The sequence below is a fragment of the Rhinolophus sinicus genome, linkage group LG04 (genome assembly GCF_036562045.2).
Source record: "Rhinolophus sinicus isolate RSC01 linkage group LG04, ASM3656204v1, whole genome shotgun sequence".
NCBI classification, from domain to species: Eukaryota; Metazoa; Chordata; class Mammalia; order Chiroptera; family Rhinolophidae; genus Rhinolophus; species Rhinolophus sinicus.
The window spans coordinates 26,388,670-26,408,366 of record NC_133754.1 but is presented as its reverse complement, the minus strand read 5'-3'; the positions used below and the strand labels follow the sequence as shown (position 1 = coordinate 26,408,366).

General features: G+C 37.0%; 1 protein-coding gene across 6 annotated transcripts in view; it reads left to right on the top strand.

Moving 5' to 3' along the window:
- The window catches only part of TBC1D4 (TBC1 domain family member 4), a 175,093-nt gene that overhangs the window by 114,954 nt on the left and 40,442 nt on the right, over window positions 1–19,697 (top strand). For all 6 annotated transcript variants that reach the window (XM_019738151.2, XM_019738153.2, XM_019738155.2 and 3 more), the window contains exons 5-8: window positions 4,347–4,479; window positions 8,572–8,663; window positions 8,946–9,056; window positions 13,423–13,542. In XM_019738151.2, the coding sequence (XP_019593710.2) occupies window positions 4,347–4,479; window positions 8,572–8,663; window positions 8,946–9,056; window positions 13,423–13,542 (456 nt within the window). The remainder of the gene's footprint in view (window positions 1–4,346; window positions 4,480–8,571; window positions 8,664–8,945; window positions 9,057–13,422; window positions 13,543–19,697) is intronic.

Sequence of the window (19,697 nt, the reverse complement as noted above, 5' to 3'; positions counted from 1 at the left end):
CAAAGAGAGCTGATGACACAACACTGGAAAATGCCAACCAAGTAAGAGTTAGGTAGAGAATGAGAATGTAGAATAATCTACCACTCTTCCCACTCCTCACCCACGCCCTGCCCAGCTCAGTCCTTACTCCTTTCCCCTCTGACCCTCTTCCTAGCTAAGGCTGGTTCTTCCACCGTGTTCTAGATTCTTTACTCTCCTACCTTCCCCAAACCTGTCATATATCCCATGTTTTATTTTGGCAGCTCTATTTTCCCAACTTCCCAATTTAGAAACCATAATGCATTCTCTTTCACCTTCTATATCCACTGTTAATCAAATCTTACTAACTCAAGATAGAAATGTCCCTTATGTGCATCTCTCCTCCTTTTTCTCTCTGTCTACACTCTGATTCTGGGCATTCATCCTCTTAGACTATTATATTAGTGTCCTAACTAGTCTCCTTGCCACTGATTTAATCTGTCATCTCTCCACTTTGCATGTTATGCTGCAGCTTTCTTTCTCACCAAATGTCCTCACCTGAAGCCAATTTATGCCTCCTTGTTAAGGGACAAAAATCTAGATTGTCTAGCATGGCAGACGAGCCGTCCTCATTTCTTCTCCAATCCCCACTGGAATGCCTCACACTTTCATGAACGAGTCCTCACACATGTTGTTCTCTGTTCCCTAAGCTGTTGTCTAGGCCAGACCTCAGAGGCTGGTGCGATGACTGGTGTGATGTTGCTTTTATTTGCATTGCTATTGAATCAGCAAATGTTTCGTGTCTGAGACACGTGAGATCAAGGATTTAAGTGAGTGGCTGGGGCTCACAAAAGTGCAGCTCAAGTTCAGAGGTCACAGTTGGCTCCTCACATGGAAGGAGGAGTCTGCCTGTCAGAGGAGGCGGGAGCCAGGACTCACTGGCTTTATATTGTCAGCTGGGGAAGGTGACCGTGTGGGCCTGTGAGTCCACCCAGACACTAAGTACGGAGTGTATACCATTCTTTCATTATCTGCTTTCACATTCTCTTCCCTACTGTTTCATTGGATGTGAAGCAGGCCTGCTTTTGCTCTACTGTGACCTGTTTGCTACTGTGTACTTTTCAGGACCCCACTTAAATATCACATCCTAGGGATGCCCTTTGTCAGGAATTGAGTATTTAGTTGCTCTGTCGTCAGTGTTCTTGCTATACGCCTCGTTCATAGGTCTCTCACAATTCCTACAAATCTCCACACTTATTTGTTCACAACTTTCTACTCCACTAGATTGTGAATCCCAAAGGTTAGGACTGTTTGTGTTCTTGTCGCATCCCCCAGTGTTCTAGGATATCAAGTGCTGTGAAGTGTATATTGAATGATGGAGTGAATTGCTCTTAACTTCATGCAATCATTTGCTGAGTGCCGCTTAATCTCTGCTTTCTGGATAATCTATAGTAAAAGGAACACTATGTGAAAACTTATTTCCAACCCTTTTTACAAATTTTGTTTGTAGTATTTAGTATATTCATTTTACCCCCATGCATGTAAAGTGAGTTTTGGAAACAGGGATTCAGAATAGAAAGTCTGGGAATGTGCTGCCTTTTTCCACCTTAAGAAGCTCTGTGACTAAGGCAACAGACTAGACTGGCTGAGAATGTGGTCCTATCACATTGAAGCTGGATCAGAATCTCAGTTTTGGCACTGTGGTTCTTAAGACAAGGCCCGTGTTAGAGGCTTTGAAACCCTGTTTATTCTACTTTTGTCAGAAGACATCTTAACTGAATAGTAAGGCGTCAGAACTGCAAGCTAGAAGAAAAATTAAATATAAATTTCCTGCATAACAGAGGATGGTTCAAGCAGCTGACATATGGAACAAAACAGTCAATTATATATTACAGGTCTAAGCAGTGTTATGATTGATGTGGCTTGGCAGTTGTGTGAGACAAACTATTGCAAAACCACTCATGCTGACTTCCCTGAGTACAAAGAATACACAACTAGCATTTTCCTTTCCTTCTTTGTAGCAATTGCTATGAATTGATAAATAGTATTGTGTTCTGATGGGCCATAGAGGTTCACACTGGAAGTTTAGATGCTCGGTACTCCTTCCTTCCTGCCTTTTTAAATTAGCTGAAGGCAGGTAGCTTAATTTTATTTAACCAACCCTTGACATTTGTAGAAAATATCATTTCTGCTTCTCCAAAATTGTTTTAAAAGGTGTGAAAAAAATTGAAATTCCTACTTATAGACAAGGAAACAGTAAAACTCCACAGATGCAATGATATCTGTGGGATGGGAGGGTGTGGGGAAGACTCAAGCTACCAAGACCCAGGTTTAAATTTTTCCAGAGAATTAGACTAGATAGTCTTTTGAAGTTCTTACACATTCTGTGATTTCCAGACTTATTCTAAAGTGCTACACAATACTAAGTTTGGTGTATAAATGTTTATGAGCATTATCTTCATTACAGATTTTCACTTAAGTATCACAAATTGGCTTTCTTTGTCCCATCTCATACTTTTCACTGGAAATTTTCTTTTGCCTTTTGGTAACGCTAAGAATACTTCCTTTTGGTTTGCATATGATTGCTTTATCTTTGCTCATTTCTTTACTTTTAACCTTTTAACATGACCTATGATTTTTTTTTGTTGTACGTAGAGTAAAACAATTAAGTTATTCATACGTAGTACACTAATTCGAACTTGTAATTGCTCTGCTCCCATAATAGTATATATAGGCCATCTGGGGAAAAAAAAAAACACCACAAAAAAACGGTGGATTTAAAAAAAAAATAAAACGTTGAGAATTTCAGAAGTCAAAGTTTTTAGTAATATTTGTAGCTGGGAGAAATGGGTAGCCACATTTCAGACACCATTGAAATGGCCTTTTGTTTTTATCTAGAAATTTATAAGAAAATTTGAAAGTTTAGTATTTCCATTGGAAGCCTTTTATAAGGCAGAATTACTAAATAACAAATAATAAACTTATGTGAAAACTAAGTAGATGGGTAATCCCTTCAGTACCTTAAATAAACGAGAAGCAAGAAAACAAATACACATCTGCATAAGTTACCAAAATTGTTTTTGCAAATGTAACAAAGCAAATGAAATAAAAATGCAAATGCATTAAACGTGTGGTGCTTTTATTTTATCGAATTAGAGGGCTTTATTTTTAAATTATTAAAGAACAGATTGAATAATTCATTTTTATTCATGGAGTGATGTGAAATTATTCAGAAGCCTTTATGAAGTTGTTAATATAGTAAAACTTAACTGAATAATGACTGGCCGATGAGTGTTTGACCTCTCCTTTTGGCAATATCAGAAGAATAAAGTCTCTTTTTATTTTAGGTTCCTCATACACTCAAATGTAGATGTACACATAGATTAAATCCTTTAAATATTAGATTATTCTTAATCCAGGCCATAGGGGAAGGGGAAATGAAGTCTTAAAAAAAATGGTTTATGAGCATGGGGAACGGTTTTGAATGTCAAAGCTAGATGAGGCTCTTAGTATTCCATAGCTCTCCATGCAGATTTTTGATTTTGATCTCAGTTCTACAGTGGGTAGGAAAAGCATCCTTACGCTGATGTTTGTATCATAAAGAAGGAGACATGGACTGAAGTCAGTTCACCAGTACATAAGGATGAGAGGGTAGTTGACCTGGAAAAAGCAACGAGGAAACTAGAATGCTAGGTTCAAACTGATTGACCAAGTCATTGGAAGAGTAAGGAGGAAAGCAGCTGGCAGTTTTCAAGATGCTGGCTTAGTTGTGAGACTGCGCTGTTAGAGAACATGATGTCAGAATTTAGTGGCACAACTCAGAAGCCCATGATAATAAATTAGAAGCCATAGAGATAAGACCAGTGACATTCATAGACTTCCCCAGCATTATTTAAATCTCATTCACTTCCCCCAGAACTTTGCTTTGTTTTTCACACTAAAATGATCCAGAAGGGTAAAATAAATAGGATATCTATTAGCACAAGTGAATAGGAAAACTATTTTGTTGCTCCCTGTATATTGCAGACAAAACTTCCAGAGATCTTTTTCTGATAAACTACTTAATTAAACAGAGCCCTGATTGACTATCAATTAAACTGTCTGTGATAGCAAAAGACTTAGTAGGATTCAGAAAAAGCAAACAAATAGCAGGTCAGTAGTATATTACACACATTAAAAATGGTCTTTTTTCATTCAGCTTTCAATTACATGTATCATTGAAGGTGTAACTTCATGACAATATTTTCTTTCTACCAGCTCTGGCGTCATCTAGATTCCATTATTTATTATTTAGTCAGCATCAACACAGTCTCACATGGCTATTGGGATTTTAATACATTACCATGAATGCAAACTTTTATAGACCTGAGTTTTGTTTCTTCTTATAGGTTGATGAGGTAATGCTGACTCTGAAACAGGCTTTCAGTACAGCAGCTGCCCTGCAGAGTGCCAAGACCCAGATTAAGCTGTGCGAGGCCTGCCCTATGCACTCTTTGCATAAGCTCTGTGAAAGGATTGAAGGTACAGTATAACTTGGCCTGGGCAAAAGGGGAGTTTGCTTTGGCGTTTGGGAAGTGAAAAAGTCGCTACTGTCACTGAATGGTTCTTTGTTTTGAGGTGAAACAAGAGCCCAAAGAATCATTTCTCACATCCAGTCAAATTCGTGCCGTTAGTTTCTCCTAGATGCTTGGCCTTCCCCCAGCCCCAACCCCCTACCCACCCCCCACCCCCCGCCAGTTTCTTTCTCTTTTTCTTTTTTTTCAATTTTTATTTTTTATTTTTTTTTCCTGAAGGCAGACTTACGGAAGGGACTTTCATTTCCCACAGTTCGGAAGACTGCGCTATGTACATAGTGGGAACTGACCAAATATTTGTTAAATGAATGAAGAGAGGCAAAACCATCTCAGAATGTCAACTGTTTATTTAAGTCTTTCTTTTCTTCCCTTCTCACTTGATGATGTATGCCTTTTCCCTGGAATGAAACTTGTGTAGCTTTTGAAGGACATTTGAAAATGACTGAGATAATTGATGTAATATCATAAAGCAGGTTTTAAAAAATGTGTTTTGGTGAGGACCATGAGGGAAAGATGACTCTCTGACTCACTTCCCCTTTCTTTTCCTTGTTTCTTACTAACAAAGAAGGTTGAAAATTACTGCAGGACAGGAGAAACACAATTTAATATATACTTGTTAAGCATCTGCTATGTGCCAGGCAATATGGTAGGTACTGGGAATCCAAAAGTGATTGAGATGTGAACTGTGCCCCCAGAAAGCTTACAGTCTAGAGTGGAAGACAGGAATGTGAGCAGATCAATACAATTCAGTATGACAGTTGTTAGGATGGATGGGGGGAGCATAAACTCCAGAACAAAGGAGAAAATGGTCTTGTCCTTGTAATTGCAAATTATGATTTCTTTTCAGTAGGCAGCAGAATCATAGGCACATGGCAAAATCGACAATGAACAGCAGTGTTTATTGAATAGCCATTCAACAATGTGATCAAGGATTATCTAAATGTAATATTTAGATTTTAAAATTTGTAATTATAGTTAGATAGAATACACATTATTTTCAAACATATATATATATAACCGTTACAAAATAGAGCATTTAATTATAATTACAATCATAATTATAATTGTAAAGAACACATATTATTTTTAAACATATATAACTTTTACAAAAATGGAACATTATTTTAAATACATATACATATATAAATATATATATGTAACATTTACAAAGTTGTACAGAGAACATTATAAATTTGTGGGAAAAAAGCAGGTTTATTCAAGAAATGGTGTTGGATCAATTTGCTGTCCAAAGAGAGAAAGAGTCCTCCTATTTATCCTACTTAAATACATTGTAGATGGATCAAAGTCCTTAATGTAAACAAATAAAATAGTAAAATCATTAAAAGATAGTAAGAATATTATGTCCTTAAACTAGGAAGCCTTTTTTTTAAGACACAAAAAAATGCAAAACTATTAAAAGAAGACATCGGCAGATTAGACTTCATAAAAACTTAAAGTTTTTACATAACAACCACTTTCTTGGAAGTTAAATGATAAATGACAACTGAGGAGATAACATTGGTATTCACATTTTGTGAGATCTCTTATTATCTGTTAGAAAAAGATAAAACTGCCAGTAGGAAATTATGCAAATCATATTTAAAAAACACTCCTCTGAAAAGGAAATTAAAAGGTTCAATAATAAAAATGAGAAGATGTTTGACCTCACTGCATGTCAGAGATGTGAAAATGAAAACAGCAATGAGATACTCATCAGATTGACTGTTGATGAAATTGTAGGGATATTGACACACATATGTGATACTGATGGGAGTATAAAGTAATATAACCATTAGGGGGACAATTAATAGAAACTCACTGACCTAAAGTTACACACACCCTGCTAACTAGCAGTTCCATGTCTTAATAACAGAAAACTCTTGTACAGGTTCAGAAGGTGACATATTCAAGGTTGTACTGATTGTGAATAATGGAGAATTGGAAACAACCTCAAAGTCCATCAGTAGCATAATGGAAGTTTGTTTATATAATGGAGCAATTAATGGGAATGAATTTCAACTGTTTATCAACTTAGATCCATTTTAAAATTATATTATTAAGGGAAAAAATAATCTGCTGAGTAACACATCCACTTTGATGCTATGTCTGGAAAAATACATAAAATAATGCCCTATATTTCTTTAAAAACATGTTTTTCTTTAATTTGGTCTACTTTTAGAGTTACAGAAAAGTTTTAGATCATTTCCAAATATTCCTCCCCATCCTCTCCCATTGCTAACAACTTCTATAGCCCGGTGCAGTGATCAGAACAGGATATTAACGTTGATACAACATTATTATCTAAACTCGACCCTTCGCTTGATCTTCACCAGTTTTTTCACTCATGTCCTTTGGTTTTGTTTTTTGTCCCAGGATTCCAGTCAGCATCCTACATTTTATGTAGTTGTTATTTCACCCTGGTCACCTGCAGTCAGCGAGTCTTCCTCAGTCTTTTCTTGTCTTTTGTGATCTAACATCTCCCACGAGTGTTGCTCAGTTACTTGGCTGAATGTCAGTCAGTTCGGCCTGTGTGATGTCTTCTCACATTTGGAGCCAGGTCCCTCCTCCCCAGCAAGAGAATTATGGGATGGAGCTTCCTCCTTATCATGGGCTCAAGAGATTGATCGCTTTTAGTACTGGTCATGCTGGCCTTATCAGCTGGTCAGGGTGGTCTCAGGAGTTTTCCACTGTAAAATTACTATTGTCCCCTCTGGAATTAAATATTTTAGGGAAGATAGTTTGAATCTACACAAATATCTTTTCTCTCATGCCTTTGTCCACTGAGTCGAGCATCTATCAAAGGCAAATTTAGCTCTATAATGTTCTAGTATTATTAAAATGTAGAACTTATTACATTACTTGGATAATAAAATATAAAGCATATTTAAAGGAAAATAACTGGCAGCAAATATGCCCCACATGTTAATAGAATAATGATAAGTATTTATATTTTCCTCTTTGAATTTTTAGTTTTCATACCTCATGCTGCAGAAATAAGGTATTTTTATGTAGACAATGCTAAACTCTTAGGAGTAAAAAAGCAACTTTGTATTTCTCTCTCTTTTTTTTTTACATTGTAAGTTAGTGTGTTTTCAAATATTTTTTATTACAGAAAAGGCGTTTTACACTTTCATACAAGCAGACGGTGTGTCAGAAGCTGGCTCTAACACTGTAGAGAGCTATAGCAGAGGGGAAGGACTCCGTTTATATGTATGTGTATATAAGGCTAGACCTCAGTTTTGTGGCATCGGAAGTGTTTATAGTTTTAGAGAACTTTCTAAAGAAAAAGAATACAAATTATGAATCCAGAATTAGCAGGGCCCCTCAAGATCTTGAAGAAACATTGAAACTTCAGCTTCCCTAAGTCATGTGTATATTTGCCTCTCAGTATCACTGATGAATACTAATCAGTTATTCCAAAATGGGAAGAAGAAGGAAGTGAAGTCAGAATCACAGCGGTGGAGGGGACATGTATAATTTGAAAAAAACTCCAGCTGTATCCAATTTTTCTACTGAAATAAAGGACTAAAAAACCTTCTTGGGCTATGGATTTCATTACCTATTTCAAATAACTAGCCTCTTGACTTCTCCCTTTTTAAACCTAGGCATGTTAATGAGATACTAGAATAAACAACATAAAATAAAACAAAAACAATCATGTGACTCAGTTTTGTAATATATGCCTAAGGGACCTCTTACCGAGACTTTGCCAGCAAATAATAAGCTATGGTAGTGAGTGGCATCACACCATCAAAATGAATTTTAGTGCCCGCTGTATCTGTATGTGATCAGAGAGATGTACAAATCAGACTTCAGGATCACTGACATGGGGCCGTTGATTTTGGTGGTGAGGTTTTCTGTTATGTTTTAATCATTCCATTGTAATAGTCCAACCACGGTGTGTTGTGGGCAGGAACACGTCTCCTTGAGAAGATTTAACTTCAGAGTCCGTTGGCGAAGGGACAAGTTGCAGTGCATTATATACATGTTGATCTCTGCAATTATACTGGTTAAAACTTATCCCCATCATTTCCCTCAGGTCTCTACCCCCCAAGAGCCAAGCTGGTAATTCAGAGGCATCTCTCATCACTGACAGATAATGAGCAAGCTGACATCTTTGAACGAGTTCAGGTAACATTACTTACCATTCTTACAAATAAGATATAAGGAATGAGAATTGGATCTTGTTTTTCTAAGTTCCTTTTCTCATTTTTCTATCTGGACTTAAAGATATATATTCTATGGTACTATTTGATAGTCTCTAGAATGCCACTGTTACTTTTGCTTCTAAGAAGAGTGGGATGCTTAGCTTTATTTATGTTTGTCTGCCAGACAGATAAAACCAAGTGGACATAAAATAAGACAAGAGAAGCCGTGTTGACCTAGTGTGCTCTTGGTTTGTCTGTTCAACAGAAAATGAAGCCAGTCAATGACCAGGAGGAAAATGAACTCGTGATTTTACATCTGAGGCAGCTGTGTGAAGCCAAGCAGAAGACACACATTCACATCGGGGAAGGTCCCTCGGTGAGAAGGGTGTTTTTTCTTGACCTACTTTTGTTTTGTCTTTATATTTAGTCAAAATAGCACAGAAAATGGGAAAGGAGTTACTTTCCTTTGTATTCTTATTTTTAGGGCTAAAGTCCTATCAGATTTGTTTTTCAGCATTTTAGGAGTTTTACAGGAAATTTTAGCAGGAATTGGCACATTGAGATAAAATAACGATGGTTTTAAAATGTAAAAGCATTCATGGTTTTCTGTATAAAACATTAATAACAAATATTCATAATTTAGAATAGATTTACATTTTTAATTATATTAATGCATTGTTTTACTTCAAATTCATATGAATGTGAGGGAGGAAGAAATGTTCCTCTACCCTTCTAGCTTCTTTCACTGATCTGATAAGCAAATAGACATGAGACAGATTACCAATAGAAAATGACCAAATATAATTACATACATACTAATGTCAGCTCGACATACATGAGTGGTTCAGAGAGGTTAGAATGAGATACATATGACATTCTGAGCTCAGGATGAGGTAAGTGCACTGATGCTTCAGGGGGGAGGAAGTTCATTCACAGGTTGCTGAGAGCAGATGTTCAGTCATCAGAAATTTCCCCTGCCCTACAGATAGGTGATTAAAAGACATTTCCGGTGATAACTTTCATTATGGGCAAGACCCCTAATTTAAATTCTTTAAGGTAGAAGTAAAAGTTTCTCGTGAGCCTGCAGGATCTCCATGGTCTTCAGCTCGAAATCATCTACATGCGAGAGAAGCACATCTTGGGGAGGACTGTTTTGAACCCCTTCAAACATCTTGTCTCATTAAAAGCTTACATAGTCTTGGGTGGTAAATGGCAAACACCAAAGAAGAGATAGTATCATAGAAACAGCTATTCTAGCGGCAGATGAAGGATGTGTTTTTGTGCACATGGTTTAAGATGTGTTCCCAATTGTATAGCTGAAGGAAGAGCATCTGCAACAGCATGGAAGGAGCTGATGACATATTTATGTCTCAATAGCACTAATTCAGGTTATGTCTTTATTTCACGTTATTCAGAAAAAAAATCACATATCACTTTATTAGTGATTCCTTAATTTATTAATTGAACAAGGTCTTCTAGAGGACCTTTTATGAGCTAAGCTGTGTGATAATGATGAACAAAAATGCCATGAATGAATGATGTTCCTTCTAGAGAAGGGCTTAAATATTCCAAAGGAGATTGCAATCAGATAAATGGGCACAAATAATAGAGGCAACAAAAGGCTTCTTAAAAGAAGTGCAATGAGCGCAAAAGTTGCTGTCTTTGCTTCAGAGCAGGAGTGGACAGTAAGAGTAAAGGGTACAATTAAAGAATTCAAGAGGAAGACTTTTTTGGGGGGCCGGGAGGAATTTTAAGGGAGATGAAATTTGCTAATCAGAAAACTTGAGGAAGCGTGTTTTAGGAAAGAAACACTGAACACAAAATTGTGTAGTAACTTTGTGACCGTAAGTGAACACGCTTCTTGCAGGCCCTTGAAGTAGTCTTAAGGGTGTGCTTAGGGATTGGTGGGGGAGTAAGGCTGGAAGGATAGGCAGCTGTGAGATGATGGAGAGCCCTCAGTGCTAGGCCCGGCCTTGTCATTGACACATTTCAAATAGAGCGTGAGAAGATCAGATTTGTACTTTAAAGAGATAATTTAGCTGTCCTAGTGAGTAGTGGGCAAGTTGGTGGGTGAGGGTGTTGACAAGTGTTAGGACTGAAGTCACATTCTCAAATGAGGAGAATTTTGTCATGGAATATGTAAGAAGGGATTCATTCAATTATGATTTGAGCCCTCAAACTTTTATCAAGTGCCTACTATATACTATGTGGGGGTGATGAATAATGGCAGCTCTTTTCTGCCGTCTGCCTAACGGTTTAGGAGGAGAAACCAACATGTAATCATATAAATTAAAATATGGAAATATGGTGTGATTGGTACAATGACATAAGTATGCTCCAGGCAGAAATAGCACTGGTATATAGATAGACTGAACGATTGTGTCATGAAAATTTTGTTTTGTCTTGGAGAGAGGCTGAAATACAGTACTGGAGATATGAGGAAGGGACTGAGTCAAAAGTTATTTAGCATTCATTATTGTTCAGCTTCAGCTTCAGGAGTTCACTGCGGTGATCAGGCATGGTGATCAGATCATCCATGATATGAAGTACAGCATAAAGAATAGTCAGTGGAACTGTAACAGCTACATATGATGTCAGAGGGGTAGTGGATTGGGGGAGGGGGGTTATCACTTTGTGAGGGGTATAAATGATAAATGTCTAACTATTACATTGTCTTGTACACCTGGAACTAATAAAAAACAAAGTTATTTAGCAGGCATGTTTATTAGGACTTAGTGACTGATGGGATAGACATGGAAAGGAAGGGAGGGGGAGTTGCTGGGACAGACTTCAACGTTTCAGATTTGGGGGAACTGGAAGAAACTGAGCTAGAAAATACAGGAGGAAGACCAGAGGCGGGTAATGGATGGACATAACAAGTAAGCATTCAATTTAGGCAATGTGTTTGGAATCTAATAAAAAAAATGGATTTGGTGCCCATGGAGGAATTTGAGTTGATAGTATAAATATGGAAGACAATGAACTTTGGCACAGATTTGAAGTCAAAAGGGATGTACTGAGGAACAGCCACATTTTAGGCAATGAGGTGAATTGAAATCGAGCCAGTGAAAAAGACTGAAAGGGAATAATGGGGTAGAAGGAAACTTAAAAGATTTTATGGTAGGTGACGAAGGTCAGAGAAAAGTTGAAATAAGATCACCAATGGTCAATGATACAAGAAGGTCCAGAAGTATAAGGACTAATATCTATTCATGGGTTTGCTTGTATCAGTCATTGATGGGGATAGTCATGTTGACTAAAGTGGTGTGTGAGTCGTAGATTTTCTTTGTGATGGAGGACACTAAAGATCATAGAGGAGGAGATTTTGTTTTAGCAAACTTTTTGTTTTCCTGCTGGTAGTTCTCCCCCATCTTTCTTTTTCCTTTCCTTATCCCGCCTCTTTTTTCTTCCTTCCATTTATTTGCCTGGTGTTTGCTGAACAGCTACTGTGTCAGGAGGGAAGTGCCAATACAATTTCCCTCTTTAGGTTGTGTCATTTCCTAAAAGCTATAGAATAATGAGTCATCCCAGCCCGTTATAAACACCCAGTCCAGCCCACCTCCATATCCGTTGTTCCCTTTCTTGATGGGTGTCATATTTCTTTTCTCAGTAACTTCTTAGACTGGCCCATGGAGCCACTTTTTGTATGGAACTTTCTTGCCTCCTGCATAGCCTGTGCTGATGCCTCCAATCTGCTTTTTCACTGTCCTTCAGGTGATTTTTGAACACTGCTTTCAGATACATCTTCCCCAAACATTACTTTCTCAGTGATGCCCCTCAGTTTATACATTCTTATCAGTGATTCTTCCTAGTCAAGGTTTTATCTTCAGCCACACTTTCCCAAGTTACCTTCCACTACTTCCCTCTGTTTTAGCCAAATGCCTGCACTGGCTCTCTGTCCCCTGAACACTGGCCTTTATGATTTTGCTCACACCATTCCCAGGTCTGGGAATGTCTTCATCCCCTTACTTTTTTCTACTTTCTGAACCATGCTTATCCTTCTTCCTGACCACTGAGACCTACAACCAATCTTCTGGCTTCCAGATTTGATTCTTGTTGCTTTGTGCCACTGCTTAATATGAATATATTCCATCCCCAAGCAAATGATAAAGTTTCTCTCTTGGAAGTTTCCTGGCACTAACAACCACGTAATATACCATAATAGCTTCTTACTTCAATAGTATAAAAAATAGAAAGAACCTAATAAAGCGAACACACTGTAGATTCCCACACAACTTATCACTATCAATGAATAATTTGTTGATCTAACAGATAAATTACTAACTCACAAATGAAAATGGAATTGTAGCAGAGGCATTAATAGAACGCAGCTTTACTAGAAGGTGTTTTGGTTATTGAAATATATTTCCTGTGTTTTCCATGGTAATTTGGATACAAGTATGCAACTTGGAAATGGGTGATTATAGTGATTAATCAAAATAATAAAAATTGACGTTTCAAGTATAATTTTTGTTATATGCAGCAGGATATATTAGTGGAAAGAAAAGACATAAAGGAAATATCTTATGTCTGTCTTTTTTTTTATTACTTACAGTATTAAAAATTAAATCATTTTCCTTACAATCTATGTGTTCACAATGTGGAACCTAAATTATTACTCCTTAATAGAGCTACAGAAGAATTCTTGTGCTTTTTAATGGCTTAGTTATAAGCCTGTTTTCAAAGCCTCATTTAACTTTGAGTATTTCCAAACTAAAATTTATCTGTTTTTCTTTCTGTAGACTATTTCAAACAGTACAATTCCAGAAAATGCGACAAGCAGTGGACGGTTCAAACTTGACATTCTGAAAAATAAAGCTAAAAGATCTTTAACTAGCTCCCTGGAAAATATCTTCTCAAGGGTAAGATCACACTGAGACTCTTTTAGGTATTACTGTCTATGTTTTCTAACTGCATTGCTTCATTCTTAACTGGCTCACAGAGTTCCTTAAAAAAAAAAAAAAAAAAAAAGAAACTACTAAGATTAATTTAGTTAACACTTATTTAAGAGAATCTCTTAAACTAAGTTACATTCTCAGATATAGATTTATTCTGGTGCTTATAATACCTGAATTTGAGTAATAGAGATTCAGTAGTAGAGATACATGTATAGAAAGCAAAAATAGAATATTGATGCCCAATACTATAGGAATTTTTTATCGTTTGCCACATAAAGTTATAAAGAAGCCATTCTTTTGCTCATTTTAGGAGCTGATAGGAAATACTGAAAATAGTGACTATAATGTAACAGAAACTTATGTGTTTTTCTTTCAGTAAATTTGGAGGGAGGAAATATTGTACTTACGAATGAGCCAAATGATTCCTTTTGCCCATTATTTTCCTTTTCCTGAACTACTCAGTTCTAAAGCTGTCAGTTGAGGTAAAACAAGGTAGATGGAGGGCAGGGGAGGCACAGTGGCCCAGAACAGGAGACAAGCCTATTAAGGGTGGCCCAATGCAGCCTGTGGAATCAGAGTGTGTTGAGAGGGTCAGTTTAGGAGGGCCACCTGGTTCTGGATATCAGAGCCTGAGCAGGCAAGGAGGCCATCCCAGCAGAGGGGTGGCCCAGGGCACGGTCAGAGCCAGAGTGGAGGGGAGAAAGCATGCAAGGTGCCCGATACAAGGAGATAGAGGCTGAGCAGGGTGAGGATGGCACCCATGTGTGAGGGTATTAGAACCTGAGTAGGATGTAGAGAGTGCCTGTGAGGTGGCAATTATGGAGATTGGTTACACACAGAGGATTGATTAAATATGTAAGTGTATCAAGAATAGTGGGATTCCAGGAGAAGGGAATTACAAATGTGAAAAGGGAGAAATTCCAGTAAATGATTCAACTCCGAGGTAACAGTATGGAATCTTGGTTATCTATCTATCTTTTGGAGCAACAGAATTTTGTATATGATATTATACATATGTTATACTATGTGTTTTAACATGTGTGTAAATGTGTGCATATGGTCCCTGGTTCTGTCCACTGATAGGAGATGGGAATAACTTTTCTACACCTAGCAGATAATAAATCAAGCCTGGTTGGGTGACACCTACCTACCACCCAGATTTTGGTTTCTATGTATTATTCTATAAGAAGGAAAAGGGATCCTGGGAGAAATGGCTAATTCCAGGACTGCAGGGAAAGTCCAAGGTAAGTCTGGAGCACCTTGTTTTTCTGGATAGTAAGGAAGTGCTCAAAGAAAAATGGTGATATGTCATAAAGACATGAAAATCTTGTGGGTCTCCCACTGGTGACATCTGAGACAATATGAGGATCAAAATAAATGGCAGCAACAGATTGTAACCTGTTGCGTAACATAGGAAACAATGAGTGTGTTCTTATAGGAAAAATAAATGGGTACTTTGAAAGTTTGAGCATGATCAGGAGATATACTGGATTTAATTAATACTTATTAATTACAAAGGGGAAAACAGTAGCTTTGCAATGTGGCTTCCTCTCTTCTCTCCCTCGCTCCCATAGTGTTTTAGTGAGAATTTTCGTAGAAAAGCCATTTATGTAGGTGGTCAGAGGAGCTGAATTCAAAGCTGGTCCCAGCAGATTTTTATATTTATGATTTTGGACAAGTTATTTGCCTTTTCTAAGCCTTAGTTTTGCATTCTGTGAAATGGGTAATACCTGCTTACCTCACATTATGGCGAGGATGAAATGTCACTATGTTAGGAGAGTATCACACCACAGATATGAGGTGGTATGGACAATGGAGGTTCTGAATCCTGTCATTTACCAAGTGAAAAAGGGGTATGTAGAGTGTTAGTCTCTTTATCCCCATTTCCCGTGTTTCCCCGAAAATAAGACCTAACTGGAAAATAAGTCCTAGCATGATTTTTCAGGATGACATCCCCTGAACATAAGCCCTAATGTGTCTTTTTGCAGCAAAAATTAATATACAACCTGGTGTTATTTTCGGGGAAACACAGTAGTACCTTGGCGTCCTGCACAATACTTGCACGGCTGACTTTGAAGTGCCACTTACATAGCCTTGAACGATTGTAATGACTCTAAAAGAGCAAGGACACAGCCGATCTATTTTGGTCAAGGTGGATACTGTAGCTTTTGTGTCATAAATGCTGCCAAGTGTCCTAAATTATGTGACCTAACAAGGTCTTGCTTGCACCGTGTGCAGCAGACGGACTTGCTGGGAATGTTGGCAGCTACTCATGTTGTATTAAAGGTTACACAGAAAGGGGGTTGTATGTACTTCTCAAATTTGTCAGTTCAGTGTTTTCTCTCTGGGTGACGTAGTAGAACATTGACACTCCAGTCATAAAGTTTGGTTCATAACTTCTGCCATTTTTAAATGCCAAAATATTTCATATAACTAATGATAGTTGTTTATGAAATACGATACATTTCTAAATAGCTGAGAAGCTCAGCTCACTAATGATTACAAAGTGGGTCCAAGGGAGAAGGCTTGATACATGTATTACCAAATCAACTGAAAAGTTGTCTGTTCAAAGGTGAAAAGACAGTCTTGTATTCTGGTTGTTCATTGGTTTCTTTTTATTAAGTGGAAGTTTACCAAAAGAGAACTACTGATGAATATATTTATGAATACATACATTTCCAAAAGAAGAATATAATATAAAGTGTGAATCATTGGAAAACAGTTCTCATTTCATGCTTTCTTCAGTGTAATACCCATTGTCCTTACTTGTTGAAATGCGTGAAGTAATGATTTTAAAGTGAGTTTGTTTTTCTTACACACACGCACACCTCCCCCCCACACACACACACTCTGTGAATCAAACCCCACTGTGAGTAAAATGTGTGATTAAAGTTGCTGTTCTAATAAAGCACATGGTTTGACATCCATCTGACTACTTTCTCTATTGTGACCAAGTAATCTGTTTAAAATAACCAGGCAGGTTGGCATGTAAGTAGCAGCTAAAAAATAGTGGAAAGTGAGCTGGTCTTTAAAATATTTTCCTCTTGACCACACACATTTACCCAATAATTTGTCAGCCACAAATTATATTATATATATATATATATATAATATATATATATATATATAATATAATTTGTGGCTTAATATATAATTTATATATATTATATAATATATATAAATTTGTGGCTTAATATATAATTTGTGGCTAATATATATATATTTGTATGTCATATTATAGTATGGATCTGAAGAACTGAAAGAGACTTGATCAGGTTCTAGCACATTTACGAAATTATACTTAACCAATATAGGCTAGTTAGTTTTATTTGTAATCTTACTTTCACAAAGCTCTGTCTTAAGGAAAGGATATGAATAAGAGCTCAAGAGCTTCACTTTTAAATTGTTCTTCCTGGGTTCCATTCGCTGCTCTGTTAATGAGCTGTGTAAACTTTGGCAACATAATCTACCAGAACTTCAGTTCTCCTTGTCTGTAAAGTTGCTTCTGTGAAACAAGGTATCATAAATATAAAACAGTCAATTGAGAACAAGAAAAAGCTGTAAAACCTTTCTGATGGTGAACATAAAAATAAAAATTCAATAGAAGCTAGGAAGCTCGAGTTGAAGAAATCTTCCAGGAAGTAAACTAAAATGATACAGAAATGGAAAATAGGAGAGCAGGGTGAAATGGTAAATGAAGAGTCTGAAGATCCAAAAACAAGGTGGTAGGACTTCCAGAAAGAGAAAATGCATGCAGAAATTTTCAAAGAAATCATTTTAGAAATTTCTCGGAGCTAATGGGCTTGTTTCCAGGTTCCGTGGACTCAGAATAGGCATAACATGATGACTGAATAAAGCCATGCCAAGGCACATCGTTGCAAAATTTCAGAGCGCCCAAGGATAAACTTAGAATCTGTTCCAGGGAAAAATAGCAGGTCATACAAAGTCTCAAGAATGACAATGGCATTAGACGTCTGTGCCAGAAGACACGCAATGCTAACCTATGCTGAAGGAAAGTTTCTAACCAGAATTATGTATTTAGCCAAACCACTAATGAAATATAAGCGTAGAATAATGACATTTACACACATGTCAAAAGAATTACTTCCCAATCTCCCTTTCTCAGATAGCATAAAATGAGGAAGTAAACTAAAAAAGAGTAAGACATGGGATCAAGGAAACAGAAATTCCAACCTAGGGTACCATTCTAGGTTACTAGTCAGGGGAAATACTGGGATGATCTTTTCAGTAAGCCTACATCACAACCAGTCCAGACTGGGGAAGGAAGACAGGTCTTCACAGTGGGTAGCCCAAAGAAAAAGAAATAGTTGTAATTGATGGATTATGTGATGTTTGACCATACTGAGATCTGTTGGTGACTTTTGTAATCCATTAGTGATCGCTGAAGCAGATAACTCCATGAAAAACAAACTATACAAGTTATGAGTTGTAATAATAATCAAATACGTAGCTCAGGTGCAAACAATATTTACAAAGTCATAACAGTCTAAGCAGAAAATATTGTGATATAACTATGTTGAAAGAAGAGGGAAAGAGAGTGTGTATGGGGTTGGGTAATGAAGTAAGAATACTGAAGTCTCATCTCCCAGAGTAGAGAGTCAATAGATAGTACCTAAAATGGAAAGACTGAGGAATGGTAATATAACTTGAATAGCAGAAGCATCAAGTGTTTGCTTTTGGGGAATGGAATTCAGTGTATGAGAGAAGGGAGTGGTAACTGTCACTTTTTGTTATAAGCTTGGTAGCACAATTTGACTTTTTAAATTTTGTGCAGGTATTATTTTGATTAAAAATTAAAATGAAATGTAACCCATTTCCCTCAAAAAAATTAAATTCAAGAATATATGGCGACCAACCTTAAAACTGTAAACTGCTATCCAGATATTGTGTTTTTTTATTTTGCAGAGTCACTGTCACACTGACTTGGCTTGTATTTCTCATTATTCGTTTTAGAACTTCTCCATGTGTTTTAGTGTTAATGTAAAACTCCTTCGTCTGTGTTTTGTATGTTGGGGCCTTCTGTATGATGTGGTTTTCCGCCTGCCTTTTCATCCTCTTTCCTGCCATAGTTGGCTTCATTTTCTTCCTATGTAAACTAAGAGGAATATATGAGACAATCTCTTAAGTTCCTTTTTTTTTTTAGATCATTTATGAAATCCATAGCAAAGGAGTACGTGAAAAGAAAAATAAGAATCAGTTCATCAGTGTGGAAGCAGACTTACATACTCCTGTAGAGAGAAATGCTTTATTCAAGCATTATAGTTTTGCATTATGGAATAATGAATGAAGCTAAATCCATATCCTTGAGGATGCAGTTTTCTCTTCTGAACCTGTGTTTACTGTGATCCTATAATGTGAATTATGATATTTCTAACCTACATTGTAGGGAGGTTGTATGTATTAAACCGTTTTCTTTGTAACTATTGTGGTCAGTTGTGTTGTACCTTCTACGTTTGTGTTTATCTGTATGAGACACAGTTAATGGGGCTCTCATTGATGTTATGGGGATCTCCTGATTGTATGGATGAAAAAAATATAACCAAAATAACTCAAAAAGCTTGGTTTCAGTATCTATTTATTTAATGGCTGATTTAGACATAATGGAAATAGCTGTGAATAGTTCTATTTACTGTGCTGGAATGCTGTTAATACTGGCAACAAATTTGAGTGAACCACAAAAGGACCAATTTAATGCTAACATACGAGGGAGGTGTGATCAAACAATACAGTGAATGTTTAAATTTTTCAAAAAAAGTATTATAGTAAAAGACACATTGCCATTAATCCCCCTCAAAATACTCTCCCTCGCTTCGAACACATGTGTCCCATCATTCTTGCCACTTTCTGAAGCAGTATTGGAAGTCCTCTTTCGTGAGTCTTTTAGTTGCGTTCTCGTGGCTGCCTCGAATTCCTGAATCATTTTGAGTCTGGGAAAGAGCCAGAAGTTGCACAGTGCCAGATCCAATGAAAAAGGTGGATGAGGATACACTGTAATGTTTTTATTTGACAGAAATTGCTGTACCAGAAGCAATGTGCGACACGGAGCCTTTTGGTTGTGAGCACCAATTACGGTGAATGCTGCTGCCGAGTGCCATCCA